This window comes from Hipposideros armiger, unplaced genomic scaffold (assembly GCF_001890085.2).
Source record: "Hipposideros armiger isolate ML-2016 unplaced genomic scaffold, ASM189008v1 scaffold_196, whole genome shotgun sequence".
In the NCBI taxonomy this organism is placed as follows: Eukaryota; Metazoa; Chordata; class Mammalia; order Chiroptera; family Hipposideridae; genus Hipposideros; species Hipposideros armiger.
In genome coordinates, this window is record NW_017731546.1 from 1,869,154 (window position 1) to 1,890,733 (window position 21,580).

Sequence of the window (21,580 nt, forward strand, 5' to 3'; positions counted from 1 at the left end):
CAAAAAAGATGCCAACCTGAACCAAGTGTCACCAGCTCAGGAAGGCTCAGTTCTGTCCCTACAACCCTCCAAGAACTCAGTCAAATATATTTCTTAGTCTTTTTGCAAAAATACAAATAAATATAACGAACATACACAAAACTATGCAGCAGACTACAGCGAAAAGTGAACATGAGGTTTTGGTAAAGCTCCACCTAATCAGCCCGGCTCCGTGATTGGGCACAGAGAGTACGCAGATTGCTCCACGTTCTACAGGCTCCACGGTGCTGCCGTCAACACCATCGCAGAGCTGCTCAATAGTCAGCATTATTTTTGCAGCCTTTTTATTTCCAAGTGTTCAGGCTTTTATAGGAGAAAACGGTTCAAACTTCACACTCAATACTCCAAGGTGAAAAGTATTCCTCTCCTCCAGACCACTTAACTTTAATAGAAAACAAAATATTCTCAAACTCCAATTCACCTATGGTCTCCGGATTTAATGGATAGGTTTGTCCCCCCTGGGCCATCTTTAAACCTCAGTCTCTGGGAGAATTAAGTAATATTAGAGGATTGAAATGAAATAAAATTCGAAGTCCTCTGTGACATGACATTCACAAGAAGATGGTAGATTATCCACCCAGTCCTCAAATACTTATAAATACAATATATAGCATATGTTCAAAAACAATTCTTAGAAATAAAACACAATGGGCACTCAGCAAATATTTTATACCGCCAACACCTGCTCAAATCCTCTCTGAACTTTATTTCTAAATGTCACCGTTTTTTATTGAATCAACGGAAATTTGAAAGAAGAAACAGAATAAACATCCAGAGAAGATCAAGGGAGTTAGAAAAATCTTTATAGAATGCCTCATTGAGTTTTACATGAGCCAGCATCTGTCAGTCTCCCTGAAAAGTGTAGTAAAGTAATTTGTCATTCTACAAATTCAACCTGAGTATACCTAAAAGACTAAAAAGGGCTATACAGAAAAACCAAATAGAAAGAATAGTCTTAAGATTTTACTTAATATTATAAACAAAGGAATCATGAATCAAATTCTAAGCACTGCAAATAAACTCATTTAAATCGCAGGCTTAAAGTCAGAGGGAGTTTGGTAAACTAGTTCAAGTTTCTTTATAATTCAAGTAACTTTTTTATAATTCTTGTTTGAACACTAAGTGGGAGTGAGTTCTCCATTTTGAAAGGCAGTTGATGAAAATGAAGGCTTTTGTCTTATTTTAAGCTGAACATGGTTTCCCTCTGTAACTGCCACCTGTTGGCCAAAGTTCTGAAGCTTGAAATAATGAAGAAATAATTTAGGTAGACTAATTAAGTCTCTATTGCACTGTTAACATATTTTATCAGACTCAATTCATAAAAACTGTTTGATTTAAAATAAGAAATATCTAAAAATCTCTACATTCGGGATTTTAATTAAGGATAACTCAACTTGTAAACTAGGCAGGTGGGAATAGTGGAAAAATGGAGAATGGCCCAAAAGAACAGCCCATTCCTCATCCTGAAAAGTTTGTTGCCACGAGACAATGAGAGTCCAATGTAGCTAGATCTGCAACTTTTCTGAGAGAAGGCTCAAATTCAGAATTTTTATGTGAACTATCCTAATTTTTAAAGTGTCGGCAACTAATTCGATTTTAAAGTATTGTATAGGACAAACAAAACAGCTTTGTGGATGGGACTCAGCTATGTATGGCCCACCAGTCTGCAACTTGAAATGGTCTTATTTAAAAGTTTTATTTAAAGAGAAAATATCTATAGTTACTAATTCTAAACATTAGTGCATATAAAGTGAAATAACAACATTTTGTGAATGTTACTTTATACTTGAAAGGAAGTGGCCACAGCAATCTAAGAATTAAAATTCTCCCAGTGGTAGAGTGTGCAACAGCCCTGTTTACATAAATATAAGATTTGCACAGCAAATTAGCTCCTGAAAGAATGTTCAACAAATTTAACATTGTTTTTAACTGCAAATTCAAAGAATAAATCTCTAGCTAGGCAAGTTCAACTGGTTGGCAACATCATTTATTTTAACAACCAGCCTGGCTTTTGTTATGTTTTATGACTTTAGCTGGTAGAGAATCTTCCATTTCTCTTGTATTATTATCCTCTACTGTTATCCTAATTCAATGAAAGAACCATATCTTTGATAATGGGTGTATAGACCATGTGACTCACCTTTATTTTCAGAACTAATATTAAAAATTTTAAATGGGGAGATTAATTGTCTCTTTCATAGCCCATTTAAATATTAAATATGTCTTTTGCAAAGATCTTTTAACATCAATTAGATTTCACTTAATTCTTCTTGGCAAAAAAGAATAAAAGAGCCATTATAAGCATATTACTACAAAGAAGCTCAGAACCATTCAATTTTTTATATATATATATCAGTTCTTTACATCCAAAGCATGTTGCTTTTGGACTCTGTGCCAAACATATAAAAATGATGAAAACCAAATTGGATGTGAAATACCAAAAGATTTATATCAACTACAAATAAACACTTCAATAAGCTTGGAGTCAGAGAGAGTGGAGGAGACACAACACCCAGATGTTTAATTTATATCATTGATAGAAATAGTGTCTTCTTTTCAAAAACCACTTGGATTTTATTTGTATTCAAAAGCAACGGTAAATGTCAAATGACTACTAGACCATCCTTCTGAATACAAGAAAATATCATGCTGTTTAACTCTCTAAACACAAAAAGTGCTTTTAGAAAAAAACAAAGATAAAGAACAGCATGTCTTAGTCACACCGATCAATTCAAGAACCAAAAAAGGCTGAAAGGTACCATGAGCATAAGAGTCAAGACCTTCAATTACTACACATGTAAAAATTTTGAACTTCAAAAAAAATTTACAGCTAAGAACTTTAAAAATCCAGGGTAAATCTTATATCTAAGTTCTGAGAAGAATATCAAAGTTTACCTTCATGTGAGGACTCCTTTATTAAAGCGAGCAGCATTACACATAGATCCTTTTTATATACTATGTACAAAATATTATATAAAGGTTCTATTATACTTTAATTATGAAAGAAATTAAAGAGATTAGTTTAAAAAAGAACACTACAAATTTTACATATAAATGTCAATTGTGTATGAATCCCAACTATGAAATGGAAAACTGGCTCATTAGCCATTCGCTTTTACTGATTTGTCCTCGCCCAGTTTCTACTGCAGCAATGATAGAAAAATATATCCATCGGAAAAGCCAAAGAAAAGTCAAACAAATGGTCTAAATTTAATAGGAATAGCACGACCTTCCGCTGAACAAAAGATATTGAAAGAATTAAATGAGAACACCGTGTAAAGTGCCTATCAATTACCTGGGTAGTAAAGGTTACTTTCCTCCCCTTTATCCTCACATGGCTCACTATTATCTCACTCGATAAAGTCTGATGTCACCTAGGGAGCAACCTTTGAGAGCAGCAGGGACTCAGTGCCCCACAGTCTGAGACACAATACCTAGTATTTAGTAGGGGGTTAATAAATGCTTTCTGATTTGGCAGAGGATAATAATAATGAACAAATGTAAAACAGATGCTAATTGATAGGCTAAATGCATTAGTGCATTCCAGTGCCCTGGATATGAAAGGTTACTAACCCATCTGGGCTAAGTGCTAAAATTATAATTAAGTCTGATGGGAAGTCCTAGATTTACACCAATATAATTACAAATATTACTTAGCTTAGTGATAGAGTATGGCAAGAACAACGAGATGAGTAATTTAGATGATACCGCAAAGTGGATTTTAATGTTTGAAACTTCTATTACAGTACACAGGATAAGTGCAAGTAGTGTAATTAAAACCTAAGAGTCTGTTCTTTAAAACTGCACTGCTCAAACTCATTAAAATACATGTTTGTTCAAATAATTCAAACTTTTCCATTAAAAACATAAAAATACACTTTCATTCCTTGCAAATAAATCTCTACAGTACATATATTTAGGATCAAATACCAAATAGCCATTACAGTTAAGTAGGAAAAAACTGACTGAAGTAGCAAGAGGTTGGAGTAGATAGAGCCTAACTAAGGGAAGAAAAGGCAAAGTGAGGACTGCCCATTTTTACATTTATAAATACCCAGTTATGGCGAAAATAGCAATATGAAGAGCTAGAAGATTCGAAATCCCTGAATACCTTTGCTTAAATGATACAAACTTAAGCAAAATGTTTACTTAGGAGATAGCCCTGCTAATCGTATATGAACTGCGTCTTATTTACCTCTGTGGCCTCCAAGTACCGACCCTTCCACACCACAGGTATTCAGCAAAGTGTTGTGGAATGAAAAGCAATCATTTTCATAATCATTTTGTTGCAGAAACAGTTTTCTCCTTTTAATTTGATGCATTACTAAGAAGTTTATCTTAATATCAAGCTAATGTTAAATACCTAAAACCACAGGATAATGTTTTTATGTACTTTATTTTATTAGCTGTTAGGAAAAACACTTAAAAGATTATTTTAAGTCATCATACAAATGACTATATAGAAGAATGTTGATTATAGAGAAAAATTTTAGTTTTAAAGTTTGTATTGATTTTCTTTAGAGTTCAATATAATTGATACAGTGGCTATTACTCAAAAACAATGAACACCTTTTATAAATGATGACCATGTGTCCATTCCAGATTAGTAAATTTTTCGGGAAAAATTTTATTAAGAAAGAGCCAAGTCAATGGCTATCACATAATTTAAAGAGTAATGCAGAGTAATTTAAGAAAATGTCAATAGAATTTATCATAATTGGGGAAAATGGAGCCTAGGTGATTTTATTTTTAAAGTATAAAAGGAAATTAAAAGTGGAGGGGGAGGGCCAGCCGAGTGGCGCGATGGTTAAGAACTGGCTTGGGACGCCAGAGGACCCCGGTTCGGGTTCCACATATGAGGGCCAGTGACACTGCCCTCCACAGCTAAGATGCTGAACAACAGCTCAACCTGGAGCTGGGCTGCCATGAGTCACTGGCGACGGCGTAGGCTGCAGCCCCTGTGGTGGTGGGTTGCCATGGGCTACTGTGTGTAGCCAGCAGCCAGCGTGAGCGGCCAGCAGCCNCAGTGAGCGGCCGTCCAGAAGCCGGCGACTGATCTGCCTCGCCCGGGAAGAGCGCAATGACGGTGCCAACTTGGGCCAGTGAAACAACGTCCTCCACAACTAGACTGAAGAACAAAACGACAGCAACTTGTCTGTTCCCATCCCCCCAACTCCCCAAAAATCTTTAAAAAAAAAAGTGGAGGGGGAAAGTGTCTTGAATTTAAAAGCATTATCAGACACAAACTTAATAAAGTACTGTTGCTATTTGTGAAAAAAATATTTAAATCTAAACAGGTTCTAGTTTTAGCTGAAATAGTGCTTTCTATTTTGAAAGCAAAATATTTCTGGTGGCCTATCTTGAAAAAAAAACTTATTCTTGAAAAGAAATTGGACAAAAGTCTTGTCTCATGCCTATATTTAAGAACCTACCTAAACCAATCAGTAGGAGTACAGTAGTGCTACTCTGCAGTTATTTTCCTTATATAAAGGTCTACTTTCAAGGGTTCTTGCATCTTTTTTTCCTTTAATATTTCAAAGAAATAATTTATCCTTGTTTATAGGAAAAAACTACCCAATTTACACATCTTACACTATATATTAAATTGTCCATTACATGACTCCCATTTTCAAAACAAATTATGTTTATACAGAGAATAAAATGTCATCCTTGAGAAAGGATCGGAAGGTATAATGTTTGAAATAGTTTCTCAGAATCATTTTCCTTGATAAGTGAGCAGTAAAATCAACCGCAAAAGTTGCAAAAATATTAAAGTGACAAATAAGCAATATATCCTGAATGGATGACAAAGAAAAAAAATAACAGTCTGCTATTATTATAACTTTAGGCAAATATTTGAATCTTAGCACCAAAAAAACCAAACAACAACAACAAAAAACCTTGTTGCAAATAAAAGCAATGGATAGATTAACAATATACATCTAAAAGATTTTCAAAACTTAAACATATCATTTGAAAAGGCCTGGCTACATTAAATTTTCCTTAAAGCTGACATGCCTTGTTATAATGATAATTAGTATTTGGTACATAGAACACACTTTTCTTCTGGAAACATGTTTTTAATACGTTACAATTGTTACCTGTCATTTATGATCCAGTTTAGACAGAGATTGAGAGAGCTAAGATTTTTGCACCTCTTGACAATTTCCATCACGGTTTCATTATCCAGTTCAGTGATATGACGTAGGTCCAAGCTGGAAAGGTTTCTTAGCTAATGAGATAAATAAAATGAAAGATGAGAAAGGTAAATGTTACATTCACTCTCAAATATTATAAGTATAGTTTATTAGAGTATCACTATACCATATTTAAAATAGGTAATAGTCTAGAATCATTTAATTAAACTAAGTGTTTATATAATATTTACACACTAAATTAGACATGAGGGAAGAAATCTATGGTGAATATGTGAATGGCAACAAACATTAAAATAAACAGATTTTATTGAGGAATAATAAAAATAAAAAGTAAGCAACCTAACATGTGGGGAAGCTGTTAAATATATTGCATTAAGTACCCACAATTTGATAGGATTATTCTCTTTAACACTGTTCAATTTCAGATACTTACCTTCATGAATATAATGCCACTTTTGTATAGGTTTTCTCTTTTTTTTTTTTTTAAGACTATATTGGGGAATTGGGGGAGGGGAATAGCACTGGGGAATCGGGGAAGGGGAACAGACAAGTTGCTGTCGTTTTGTTCTTTAGTCTAGTTGTGGAGGACATTGCTTCACTGGCCCATGTTGGTATTATCATTGTGCTCTTCCCAGGTAAGGCAGATCGGTCGCCGGCCTCTGGACAGCCGCTCAAGGGGGCTGCTGGCAGCTCACACCGGCTGTCGGCTGCTCACACTGGTAGCTTATGGCAGCCCACTGCAGCAGGGGCTGCAGCCTACACCATCGCTGTCGCCTCATGGCAGCCCAGCTCCAGGTCGAGCTGTTTTTCACCATCTTAGCTATAGAGAGGGCAGTGTCACTGGCCTTCATGTGGGATCCGAACTGGGGCCCTGCTGCTCAGAGCTGGCGTCCCAAGCCAGCTCTTAACGAATGCGCCATTCAGCCGGCCCAGGTTTTCTCATATTTTAAAAGATGAAATATGAGTAAATGGTTAATTCAGAGATGTCTTAGTGATGGTTTGTCAATGTCCTCCAAATTGTACTACTCCGGGTTGTGTGTTTCACCACGTGGGAAGCAAAAGAACATGTTGTTCAATAAGTAAAGGTTTTCTCCAAGTACCACTTTCAACATTTCTTCATTTTCTCTACTCTTTTCCTGACGTTTCCTGCTTCCCCGGATACTTAGTCTCCAAACAAAATTAATAATATCATTTACACAAAGATGGTACGATCTTAATTATCCTCATCAAATAAACTACATTTCAAATAAGCTATTTTTGCTTAATAGCATGCAAAGAATCAACCTAGAAGCATGTGGTAGGCCAAATAACACCCCTCCCAAATATACCTATAATATTTTACCTTATAAGTCACCAAAAGAGACTTTGCAGATGTGATTCATGTCAGGGATTTTGAGATGGGGACATTATCCTGGATTATCAGGGTAGGTCCAGTCTAATCACATGAGCCCTTTTAAGCAGAGAATCTTTCCCAGCTAAAGTCAAAGAGATGTTAACGAAAGAAGATGCATGAAGCATATGAAGTGCTACAGGGATTCGACCTGGCTTTACTGGCTTTGAGTACGGAGGGAGACTGCCAGGAGCCCAGGAATGCAGGCAGCATCTAGAAGCTGAGAACAGCCCTGAGCTGGCAGACAGTAAGAAAAGAGGACTTCACACCTACAGTTGAGAAACTGAATTCAGTCAAAAAAACCTGAAGGGGCAAGAAAAAGATTTCCCCCTTGAGCAGAAAGGAACACAAGCCAGCCAACATCTTGATTTTAGCCTAGTTGAGACCTGTGTCAGATATCTAACTTATAAACTGTGAGATAACAAATGTGTGTGGTAAGGGGCTACGTGTGTGGTAATTTGTCACAGCAGCAATAGAAAACTAGTATCTGACGTTTCCAGCACCATGAAGGAGCTCTTTCAGACTAGCCCGTCTTCTCTAGGCCACCCTCAAACCCTTCTGTAGAGGTAGCAGGATATTGCAGGAAGCTGACCTGCAGCTGCAACCAAGCTGCCAAAGGTCTCAGAGCAGTGAGACAGCCAAGTCTCACCTGAGTCAACTGAGCTTCAACCCCAAGAAAAGACCGGACACTGGAATCTCCACCGCTGTGGGGCCAGAGAGAAAGAAGCATTCTAAAGTAACACTGTCCCCAAGTACTTTCTGCAATTGTGGAGATGTTCTATATCTCTGCTGTCGATTATAGTAAGTGCCAGTCCCATGTGACTACTGAGCACTTGAAATGTGACCAGTGTGAGGCAGGACCTGAATTTTTTTTTATAATTTTATTTTATTTTATTGGGGAACAGACATGGTCATTGGTTACACATTGCTTTCATGCTACAACAGCATAGTTGACTCTTTTTTAAGAAGGGCACAGCACACAGTGGCCCATGTGGGGATCGAACCGGCAACCTTGGTGTTATCAGCACCATGCTCTAACCAACTGAGCTAACTGGTCACCCCCTGAATTTTTTATCTTACTTAATTTTGTTTACTATTTCACTTTTATATTTGCATGTGGCTAGTGGCTACAGTGCTGGACACAGCCATTCTAGAGAACTGAGTGTCCAAGGCAGCACTCAAACCCCTTCTTCCACCTCAGGTCACAAAGGGAGAAGGGACACCAGGTTCAGGCAGAGTCACTGCTCTGACGCATGCTGCAGAACTATGGAGAGAAGCAGAAATAGGCAACAGATGAAATAGGAAAAGGTCCACAACGGTAGGTAAATTCTTTCTAATTGAGACAGCAAGATTCCGTGCACTAAAGGCTAAATTCTGACCATTCATAAAGGTATTTAGGGAAACCTCTCTGCAATCAGTCTACCAGGTCGGATGTTCAAAGAAGTCGCTGGTCCAGTGTGGGCTCAGAACAACACTCCAGAATGGAGGCAGGACCAGGAAAGAAGAAATGGACTCTGACAAACTTCCTACTCAAGATACCATCCTCTAAGGGCTTTACCAAATTCAGAACATGATTGGTACTTGCCGACCGAAGCCCAGTGTAAGGAAATGGACTCCCCATTGTTAAAATAAAACAGACCACTCGGGCTATCTCAGTAGCTCTAGAAAGTTGACCAGTTAGCGCCTTGGCCAATTCCCGTTTCCCCTTCCTCCAGGGCTTCCTCCTTCCTCTCTCTAATTATAGTCCACACCATGCCCAGGGCCCAGAGGTGAGCCGCTCAGGCTCGAAAGTCCTATTCCAACATGGCCCCTGATCCCTATCCTTTACCACTCACCATGAATAAGGTAGGTTGCCATTAAACAAAATAACAACAAAAACTTTTTTGAGCTAGCTAAAGAAAAACTATATAAAATACAAAACAAATAGTCTTCCTGGTATCACTAAAATTCACTTAAAGAATCAAAGGGCTGACACACATGCCCTTTGCTGTGTTTCCTTCCCTTCCGACTCCCGACATATCTCCATGGAGGGGCACAGAAGCTGAAGACATGGGCGTAATGGATGGGCTTGCAACAAAGTGGAAGGCTGGAAGTCAAGTGCCAGTGTCCTTTATGAAGGCGTGGGAGACACCAGGAGGATGGAAGAAGATGGCAATAAAACGGGAGACAGTGTAAAGGCCAAATGGCACAAGTCTCAAAGTCTCAGTGTTTTGTTTATTATATTTGTTGTTGTTGTCATGATTTTTAATTAGAGGTAGAAGAGTAATGGTCTGGGAGCAGCTACAGAGAATTTAGAGGATCTTGTCTCCACTTCCTGACCCTGAAAAACACAGTGAGAAAATAAACAGGAAGCCGAATTCTAAAATGACCTCAATGACCCATGCCCTTGTATAATCCCTGCCCTTTGAGTGTGGGAAGGACCTGCGAATATGATGGGATAAAGCAAAGGTGAAGAGATTTTGCAACTGCATTAACATCCCTGACCAGTTGACACTGAATTGAGGAAATATCCTGGATGGGCCTGACATCATCAGTTGAGCCCTTACAAAGGGCCATCTTTTACCTTTCAGGATCATAGAGATCCTGTGAGAAGACCATACCGCAAAGACCTACAAGAGGCCTCTGAGTATAATCCCTGGCTTATGGCCAGTAAGAAAATGGGGAGCTCAGTACAACAATTACAGAAAGTGAATTCTTCCAAAAACGACGTGAATTTGTAAGAGGATCTAAGCTCTGGAAAGAAATGCAACCCCGATCAAAACCTTGATTACGGCTTTGTGAGACCCTGGGCAAAAACCAAGCTGTAATGTCTGGACTCCTGGCCCAGGGAAATAGTAAGAGGATAAACGCACATTGTTTTAAGCTGCTAAGTTTATGGCAATTTGTTGTGCAGCCATAGAACATTAATATGGAAGGGCTGTAGGGAACTCTGTATCCTTGAAGATACGCCAGGTTTCTCTTAATACAAGGGGAATAGCCTTAGTCACTTTAAACCCTGAGGCTCACTGCCCGCCCTTTACAACGCATATGCTCACTAAAGCAGACAGGAGATTCTTGGTCCATTCAGCTTTCTCCTCTCGGGATATATTCAGCTGCCAAGAAAAAACTTTCTGGGAAGACAGGCAACTCCGATGTGGCCACTCTTGTTAGCGCCACATTACCAGCAGGGGAGGCAGGAAGGTTTGTCCTAAATTTCTCAAACCAATCCTCACTCGTGGAAAGATGAGTTTAATGGAAACACTTCATGAAAATGTTTGCACAGCCCCTGGCTTTTACTCAATTCATATTTTGTGAACAGTCACATGTTTCCTAGACATGTCTTAATTCCACAAAGTAACTGTCTTTCTGCACTCACTAAACTTTTATTTTTTCACAACATTTTGCATCCAGGCTAAACTGGTTTCACGGGTCAAGTTTTCTTATTCTTGATTAAGCAAAGATGAACTGGTACATGTCACGGATCAGAGTCACTGTTAAATTTGATATTCCTCTCATTAATGTTCCCCTCAGTAATATACCCTGTGCTTCTACTTTCTATATAAAAATCACCATTTTCTTAAACCACATTATTTTTGCAGTTAGCTTTCTTTACAGGATATTTTTGATCCCAACACCCAAAGAGATTTTGCTGTTGGAGATGTACTGTTCTGGGAACATGTAAAGTACAAATAGCCTCTGTGAGTTGCAGGTGCTAGCAGCTTGCTGGGCTCATCCCGACAGCAGCCTCTTGCCGGCACATCAGAAATACATGAAACAACCTACAGGGCTGCCTGAAAATACTTTCAAGCATGACTGTTAAACCTATGAATGTTAAGGATGAATTGTGCTATGTATAACCACATACATATGTGAACTGTTAAATATAGCCACATACTATACACATGCAGCTTCATAGTTTCCTAATTATCCTTTATTATAGTCACTAGGAAGAAACAAAATCATAAAAATTTTATCCAACCATGTAAATATCTTCTATACATGCATATTTGGGGATCTAGCACAGCTTCTGACACAAAATTTCTAGTAAATTCGTACATCTCTCTTAGTTTCCTTCACTGTAAAAGATCTCTTTATCACAACAGTGTTGAGTGTACTTAATACCAATGAACCATACACTTTAAAATGATTAAAAAGGCAAACTGTGTTATGTACATTTTACCACAATAAAAAAAATAATCAACCAGGACATAGTAGGAAGCTACAATAAAGTTCCCCAGAGAAAAACAAAGTTGTTTGTGCCAGTTCAGTCCCCTCACATTTGGAAAGGGCCAAAATTGAGGGCCAAACAGGTTTGAATAACTTATTAAAGTGCAGATACTGGGGAGAGAGATGTTAGCAAATCTAAACTATTTTATAGACTTGGAAAAATTTAAAGATATCTTTTAGAACTAATGGAATAAAAAGAAGTAATAATTCCAGTAACTACCTACATGTAACTCTAGCAGACTGACACTTGAGCTTTCAGAAATCCTGTATCCAGGCCCATTCCTCAGTGCAAGGTGGGTCAGATGACACTGGGCTACTTGGGGCTGATACCGCCCTGTATTTATTGTTCATAAATGGAACATTTCTTACTCTTCCGATGGAGCACAAACTCATACATAAGGAGACAGATTTACTTTGGCTCTCACATGCCAGCATTCTATTGAGACCTTCATGTTTTAATCTTGAATTGAATTAAGGCTCATTTTTTCATGAGCTGACAGTCACTGACTCTGCACATTGTGGCTTTCCCAATGACCATTTTAAACCAGTTCAACTTGAAATATGACAGTATCCAAAGGCAGTTCCAGGAGGCTAATTCCCGGTAAACAGCATCATTACAAGACACACACCAAGCACCACTATGGGATGTGGCATTTTTATTCAAAACTCCACAAACAGCTCTGTCAAATTCATCACATTCCTTCCCTTGCTAAGGGAATTTCATAATAGTGCCCTCCAGTGTTTCATAAAAAAGCTACCTAAAATAATCCTTCATAGTCTGAAACAAATAATTACATTTAGGAAACTGACATTTTAATTAAACTTACTTTCCTTATAAATTCACCGGTAGTCTTGGGTTATACAAATCACAGAGGATCTAAATAAGCAAAGCCATACAACCAAGATCTTCTAAATGCTTCACTTCACTTTTTAACATTTAGTACGGCATTTTAAAAGAAACTCAAATCAGAATGTAGAATGTAGGTAATCAACTTTCAGTTTAATACTGCTTTTATTGGGGAAAAAATATTACTTATAACCAATTCAGGTTAAAGACTAAAATTAGTCAATGATTGGTATGTACTTAAGTATAAAATGAGATACTAAAATGTTACCTAGGAAACACAGGCTTGGAGGATTATAAAATGACCTTAAATGGCTTCTAAATTTTTTTAAGGCTGGAAAAATAAAAAATGAACCAAAATCTCAATCGTACTGGTTGACTACAGTGGATGAAGCAACAAAGGAGGACTCACAGCACCTTGGGCGAAGACAGCAGGGATGTTCAACAGTTTCAGGCTAACGAGGATAATTTACGAGAAGCCAGTTGGAGATGGTAATTTTTAAAAAGACTAAACACTTCTGTATAGTTAATTGTGTTCAAATGTCAACTAGTACCTAAATGACTCCTTGCCAGCTCCTGCAGATGTCGGCTTTATTGGGACTGAGTTTCAGAGCAATCCGTTGTAATCTTTAGGGATCAGAGTCAAGGGCTAAGACAGGCCGCCTTGCTGATGACGGGGCGGTGGGGCTGCAGATCCGCACCGCACACTCACTTGCCAATCACCTGTCAAGCTGCCAAGGCAGAGATCACAGGAGAGACCAAAGGCACAGGGAGACAGAAGGGTTAGAAACAGGCATTTATGAGGAAACTGGGGAGAGCCTCCTATTAAGGACACGGAGGGAGACACAGGAGAAAGGGAAGGGGCTGTAGCATGGGTCTTGCATGGGTTTAAAACCGGAAAAAAATAGTAAAGAAACTAAGATTGCTGGGAGTGGAAAGGAAAGCAGCAGCAGAGAGAATATCTGCCCCTGAGCGTAGGAAGGCTTCCCCCGCTGGACAGGGTCTGATGCCTACATTTAGAGAACAGCTTGGTTGGACAAGGGAGAGAACGAGGGCATCCCTGCTGCTCAGCAACTAGGCCTGAACCTCAGCTTGGCTAAAGCTGGCACTGGAGTATGGAAATGGTCATCCCAGCTCGATAAGCCACATTCTGGACATCAGGCAAGTCCTTTCCAGCACCTCAGAGAACTGAGAACCTCAGGGTGGAGCTGAAAGCTTTTAAATAGCCTGAGAGCCTGGCATAGAGCCTAAAACTTTCTAATTCTAATCACAAAAATAGGATATACAGGGTTTTGAATGCTATCACATCCACAGTAGCTACCATATTAATTCTCTGGCACCTTCTGTAAGTATTCCTTCCAGCCACTGCCTTCGGACTCCCACTGGGCTGCTGTCTCTTTGCTTTATTTCCAAATCCAAGGACTATTTGGTTTGCCATTCTCCTACTGGATCTGACATATTTCGCCATTTTATTCATATTCTGTTTTGCTTTCTAGGACACTTTATTGCACTGCTTCTCAGAGCTATCTCTTCTCACTCCTTCTTGCCACATTACGAGCCCGATTAATATTTCTTAAATAACTCTGATCATATCTCTCACCTTTTCTGAAACATTTAGGAAACAAAAATATCTCAACTGCAGAATGGAACTGCAGAGCTTGCCTATCGAGGCGTCTCACTATCCACCCCTACCATTCCCAGATATCTGTTAAACTGGCTCAAATCTCTTCCCCCAAGTTTTGAGAAGTTGTTCTCACTGCGCTCAGAGAGGTGTGTTCATTATTTTAAAACTAATCTCACTTCCTGACTACATTAGAGAGATAAAAAAAAATTAGTGAGTCTTAGAAATATAATATACTTGCCTTAAAACAAATCATTAACTAGGCAATCCTCAACATAACTCTGTCCTTCAGACAGGAATTGCCAACAGCTGCCAAAGGACCAGGGGAGTAACCTTCCCTTCCTGCTACACCTACTTGTGGGTCCCCTCTTCATCTTCTCCGTCTCCTTCACCCTCTCCTTCCCCTTCCCCTCCTTCCCCCGCCCAGTCCAGTCTCTCATTACAAACGTTTGACATCTAATCTTAATGCTTTGAGCTGTTCCAAACCTGGGTCTCCGGTGCAGTGGCTGTGGTGCACTTTCATTCATTCATTCACGCTTATTTAAATGTTTCCTGAACACCTGGTTCTAACTTTGGCTACACATTAGGATCATATGGGGAACTTAAAAAAAAAAATACAAATGACCAGGTCCCATCCTTAGAGATTCTGATTTAATTGGCCTGGGTGAGGTCAGCCATCACACTTTCTGAAAAGGATAACCAGTTGATCCCAGATGGACTAGGACCACTTCCCCAGTGCAGAACGACTGATATTTATATCTAGTTACGTCAAGTGTAAAAATAATTTGTAAAAATCGACCTCTTCAATCATTCAAAAAAGAATGCAGATGATATTACTCATATAGGCAGTAACTATTTACTGAGCACCTATTATGTACCAGAAAATATTCTAGCTGCCTAAAATATAGCAGTAAATAAAACAGACAAAAATCCCTGTCCATAGGGGTGCTCATATTCCTAGTTGGAAGGGGACAGGGACAACAATAAATACAATAAGCAAATTATATAGCATGTCAAATGGTGTTAAGTCCTACAGAGGAAAAAATAAAGCAAAGCACGGCAGATGGAAAACAATGGAGGGAATGAAGATGGGGTATAATTTTAAGTAGTCAGTCAAGGATGACCCCATTGAAAAGATGATATTTGAGCAAAGATTCGAAAGAGGTGAGGGAACAAACCAATCTGTGCCGATGTCTAGGACAAGAGTTAGTGCAAAGGCCCTGAGATGGGAACTGGCCTAACATTTTGGAGGCTTGGCAAGGAGCCAGAGGTGCTACTGGAGGAGAGTGAATAGAAGGGAAACTAACAGGCGACATGGCCAAAGAGATGAGTGAAGCAGGGCGACTCTCTGAGGCCTTGTAAGCCAAAGTAAGGTTTTTAGCTTTTGCTATGCGGAATTTGGGGAACCAGTGGAGGTTTGGCGCAAGAGTGTGACACAATCTAACTTACATTTTAAAATCATCCTTCTAGCTTCTGTGTACATGTAAAATAGGAGCAAGGGTGGAAGCAGAGGTAGGCTGTGTTGAATTAATCCAGCCAAGTGGTATCAGCGACTTGGACCACTGTGAGCGCAGCTGGAGGTGGTGTGAGGTCATCAGATCCTCGATATATTGGAAATTAGAATCAACCTAATTCTTTGACACATAGGCTATGGGGCATGAAAGAAAAAGAAGAATAAAAAATGATTCTAAGATTTTAAGTTTCAGCAAGTGGAAGTTATTGCTGCAATTAACTAAGATGGCTTGGGGACAAGTAGGAAAAGAGAGTCTGTTTTTTAATGTGCTGTGGCTGAGATGCCTATTAGCTACCCAAGGAGAGCTGTCAAATAAATTTGGGAACCCTCATTACATAGATGGCATTTACACTTCTAAATTTAATATATAAAAGTATTAATTATATATAAATGTGCCAAACTAGTACAATCATAATAGCCCTAAAATTTATAGTGAATAAAAAAATTAATTGATTGATTAAATTAATATGCAGGTATACACACCCATAGTAATAAAATATGATACATCATGGGTTAGCACAATTCTAAAAAAGTGCATTAACAGCAACAGTGTCCTGAGTCACCTGGGGCAGTTACAAAGCTGCCTTCATTTCCTATCAGAGTATAATTCAATCTTCACGGCTCCAGCGCAAGTCCTCTGTCCAGCCTCTGGGATGCCCACAGTCAGAGGAATATACTTTCCCTCTGTACCTCCATTGAGATTGCTCATTCTCCCACCACAGCCTGAAACACACTGCTTTCTAATTTGGTCTAATGAAACGCATGTTCCTCCCACTAGAGTCCTGCAGGTCAGGGATGTTTTTCTTCTTTTTGTGCCACCAGGTGACACAAAACATGGTGGAAAGTGCATGTTGAATGAGCAAATTTGAAATCAAGACCTTAATTTTAAAGATAATTTCATTTATTTAAATTTCCAGAAATCAGCTCTCTGTCTTTTATCTATATCAAACGCAGGACCTGCAGCTAGCTCTGAAGCTCCATGCTTTTAAAAGTGGTATATTTGAACATAAACTTCACTAAAATATAAGCATTAAATAAGAAAAAACTGACATCGTCATTCCGCACAATTAAAGGTTATTTTAGAACAAGAAGCATAATCAGTCCTTTATTTATATATTTGTTCTTAAAATGCAGAACATGAAAAATAAAAAAGGCTCTGTACGTTGTCAGAGTTCTGATGTGTGCGGCAGGAATGCTGAGTAGTTCACCAAAATTTTAATCACTGTATTTTGCTGCAGAAATGTGAATTTGTTCATTGGATTTCTGCGCCTTCGTATACCGATTAAGAATGGAAGCTCTGCGCCTCCCCTTTCACTCTGGCAGGCAGCCCTGTCTCTAATTGACTCTTTTCTAGGACTTTCTCTTTCCACCAAATTCCTTTCTATTCTCCATGTAAGATTTCTAGAGTTCATAACAAACTACAAATAGCACTTAAGGTTAGCAGCACTAAGGAGCTCTGTCATTTTTTTACCCAACAAGAGCTAAGAAACAGAACTTCACTTCAATTAAAAAATAAAATGTTCACACTGCTATACTCAAATAAGAAAAAAAATCAAAGCTTAATAATTAAGGGTAAATTAAGTCAAATGTGAATGCAACCAAGGAGAGAATACTTCATCTAATTGGATCGGTTGTGTACTTCTCTTTCATTTCCTCACACCAAGTTCAGAGATCTATTTTTTTTTTAAAAGACAGTTCATGGAATTTTGAACCCATTTTAGTCTCTTGCATCCACATATCACACATCAATGTGTTGAAAGTTTTGGAAATATAATCCAAATAATAGCTTTGCAACCTTATTTGTAAAAGTAGTAAAATAACTGCAATGCCATTAGCCTGACACAAAAGCTTCTCATATCCAAGCCAAGAGACCTTTATATTGACCTGTTACACTATTAAATGGAAACAGTCGAATCATTTCATTCTTTATTTCTAAATGTGTAAACCTAAAAAACGAAGCAATCAAATTAATGCTGTTTAACTTTAAAAAATATTCTGGCATATATTTTTATTTTCTGGAATTCAAAAAATGTTACAGAAATGTTGTGCATACTCTCTAAACTAAAATGTCTCTTTTTGTCTTTCTTCCTGGCTTAGAATATGCAAGTGGGACTCACTTTCACATTGAAAATCTCTTATCCTTGCACTCTCACTTCTGGGCCTCAGTCTAAAGCCAAAGCTCAGAGTAAAATATGCCTAAACCTTAATTTCAGAAATTAGTGTTCCTATTCTGTGACCAGGTTGTTTCACAGAACGTGAGCCAAAAAGCCCTGTCACACAGGATGATAAGCACCAGCTGAGTCACTTCCCATCTCTGGGCCTTCACACTCCCAGAAAAAGATTCCCTAACACAAAAAAGCAGCATGAGGCCATGTCAACAGGTGCCTGCAGCTTCTCTCTGGAGGTTACCCCACAGATCTGGAGCACCCTATGTCCCCCAGGTGGAAAACGGCTAAGCTAGGCATCCATCAGCAGCTTCTCTCCTCTCAATCTCTAAGCCATCTGTATAAGAAGAAACATTCCAAATCTGTATGCAATTCTTTCCCTTCTCATCCCCCCACAGTCCCCAAATACCCCTTCTACTTGGAAGACAAGTCTGATATTAACAATCTAAAAATATATTAATCAAATCACTCCTACTAGTGAGAAAGTAGTCACAGAATCTCATCCTAAAAAAAAGTCAGGATGCAGGTTTAGAAACAATACTATTTCTTCCACAGTCTTCATTTCTGGCATTGTACTTGATTTAATTATTCATAGTATTATTCAAGTGCCCCAACCACCTACGATAATGAAAGAACAAACACTTTCCAGGTGAGCAATACCTAAGACTCCGACTTTTTAAAGTGCATTTATGGATTCATACTCAAAACCCATGGGAGGAACTCTCTAAACACGGAATCAGATCCCATTTGTTTGACTTAGTTTTACGTTTGTTCTACAATAGCAATTCCGAGAAGCAAATCCATTTGGATTACAATATATATTTACACTTGGAATTGGTATAAGTTTTAATTCCTGACTCCCCTAATCACACTCAATGTTAAGAGCTGGAAGTGAATGATCTAAAACTAGGTTAATGACTGTGCTATAGGCAGTGTATCAGTTATCATAAGAAATGATAATCAGAAAACATCTTTATGAAGTTTTCCTTGATATTAAATAATACGGAACATGAAATTACATTATCATTAAAGTAGATAATACAAATTTTTCCAAAATGAACTGCAAAAATTTATAACTTTAATTTATATATTAAAGTACTACTTTTTGATACAAAGAACTATCCATCTATAATGCTGATCTCTCAACAAATTTTGTCCATTGATGAGTTGAAAAGCTTCAACCAATTGAGATGAAATTTAAAATTACAATATCTAGTGTACATCCAAGTTAAAATTTTAAATGCTGATTTATGACTTACTTTAATATTATGTACTTTGAGTCACTTATACCTTCTCACATCAATAAAAAGCCTAACTAAGATTTTTGAAAATTAAAAAATACAAGTACTGGCATGATATCATGTTATTTTTTCTCAATCAAAACCATTAAGGTAGGGGCAGCCAGGTGGCTCAGTTGGTTAGCGCACATGCTCTGTGCAACAGGGTTGCTGGTTCGATTCCCACATGGACCAGTGAGCTGTGCCCTCCACAACTAGACTGAAGACAACTTGACCTGAGCTGAAGCTGAGCTGCCAATGGGTGGCTGGATGGCTCAGTTGGTTAGAGCACATACTCTTAACAACAAGGTTGCCGGTTCAACTCCCGCATGGGATGGTAGGCTGCACACCCCACAACTAGATTGAAAATGGCAACTGAATTTGGAGCTGAGCTGTGCCCCACCCAACTAAGATTGAAGGATAGCAAGTTGACTTGGAGCTGAAGGGTCCTGGAAAAAACACTGTCCCCAATAAAGTTAAAAAAAATCATCAAGGTATAATTCAAACTAATAATCAATAACTCAAGTAACTAGTTCATAACCATTAACTTCTTATTTAATCAAATATTATTCTTGCCCTATATTATGGTTCTGGGAAAACATTTAGATTTATTCTTGCTAGGAGTATGTATAAGACACACCTTTTTGTAATTAAGCAGCTAGCCCTCTGTCCTCTTGGGACTCACCATGGCCTAGTAGCTTCATTGCCCTGAGCTGTCATATAGCCAGCTGCTCCTACCTTTCTAGTTACAGCTTGTCTAGATCCAGGACAGAAGTATGATTAGCGATAGTCTAAAGAAGGGTCAAGTCTAATTTAAATCTTACACTATGCACAATTCTTTTCTTTGTGCTTTGATAGCCACTGTTACAAGATTATTAGAGAGGAAATAAATATCAGTTCCATCTTCTCAAATGCACTGTATGGTAAGAAACACACAAAAGAAGATAAACACATAAAGGAAGACATATTAGGGTCTAACCAGGAAAACAGAAATCACTGTAAGTATTTATTTAAGTACACAAAGGGAACTTTGTTAAGGAAATTGGTTATTCTGATGAGGTAGAACTGAGAAGACAAACTGGGGAGGAGAGTATGAGCCAGAGATTTAGCAACAGCAGGAAGCCATGAGCACCCCTAAACTGGAGGTTCAAAAGGAACCTCAGTATTACTGGAGCCCACAGGCCATGGTCCTGCGATACAATCTGGAGCCGCAGGGGATCTGTCCAGGGCTGGAACCATGGAGGAGATAAAGCTGTTACAAAAAGGCTGCCTGATCAAGCCTCTACCCCATCCGTGATGTTGTATAATATTGTATGCCAACTATAATTGAATATATATATATATATATATATATATATATATATATATATATATAGTCACGGAACGTATAGTGTGGGAGTGGAGTCAAGGGAATTGTAATAGATATGTATAATATGAGGGGGCAGCAAATTGGGGGAAGGGGGCTGTCACTTTGAGGAGTAAAAAGTATAACTGTTGCACTGGGTTGTACAGCTGAAATTAATTTTAAAAATGTTTATTTCACAATTAAAAAAATAAAATAAAATACTATTGGGGGGAGGGGGGGAAGGCTGCCTGAGAGAGAGAGGGAGGGAGGGAAGTACTCCAGCTCTCCCTCCCTTTGGCCTTCCAGACTCCCACCAAATGCAGCCGCAGAGTGAAGCCGCTAGGATAATGGAGAGCCTGCGCAGAGGGAGGAACTGAGCTGAGGGCAAACAGATCTCCAAGCAGAAGGAAGCAAAAGGAAACGAAGGGGGAGGGGAGCCAGTTTCCAACAATGAAAAGAACTAGTGGATCTAATGGCAGTTCTTCAAAACAATCCAGAAACAGAGATAATGGCCAGTATTCCTGCACCTTGCCTGAGAGACCCAGGGTGCTCAGCAACTTTGTTTTCTTCTTCCAGCCAGATGAAAGCGGTAAAACCCATAACTGGAGCTGTTTTCTCAGGCACAGGGGTATTGTTTCATTTTTGAAGATCGAAGATTGATAGCCGATTGCATGTTGAAAAAGTACCTCTGATCAAACATAATAACTAAGCATTACCTCTAGTGAATATAACAGAAAAAGCTCCAGTGGGAAGCTTTTTCTTGGGGGAAAAAAAAATGTAGGCCAATCTTCCCACAGGGATACAATCAATTGAAAGGAAGTTTAGAGCAGGGAAGCAGCTAGGTTTCTGAAGGGTTTGTAAACAGACCGTGGTCAACAACGTTAATGCCTGTGATGCCTCTGGGCTGGAAGACAAATGTGAGGAGCTCAGCTGCCTTTAGTCAATGGACTCTACGGGACTGAGATCGGGCCAGTGTGCCTGGAGAAGAGGGGGCTCAGACCAAACTTTCCAAAACATATTAT

General features: G+C 38.6%; 1 protein-coding gene across 1 annotated transcript in view; it reads right to left on the reverse strand.

Annotated features, from left to right (window-relative positions):
* Positions 1-6,048: 6,048 nt before the first annotated feature.
* Positions 6,049-21,580, reverse strand: part of FBXL17 (F-box and leucine rich repeat protein 17) — a 173,230-nt gene continuing 157,698 nt past the window's right edge. Inside the window, exon 6 of the mRNA XM_019653137.1 lies at positions 6,049-6,271. Coding sequence (XP_019508682.1) covers positions 6,137-6,271 — 135 coding nt within the window. The 3' untranslated portion in view covers positions 6,049-6,136. The remainder of the gene's footprint in view (positions 6,272-21,580) is intronic.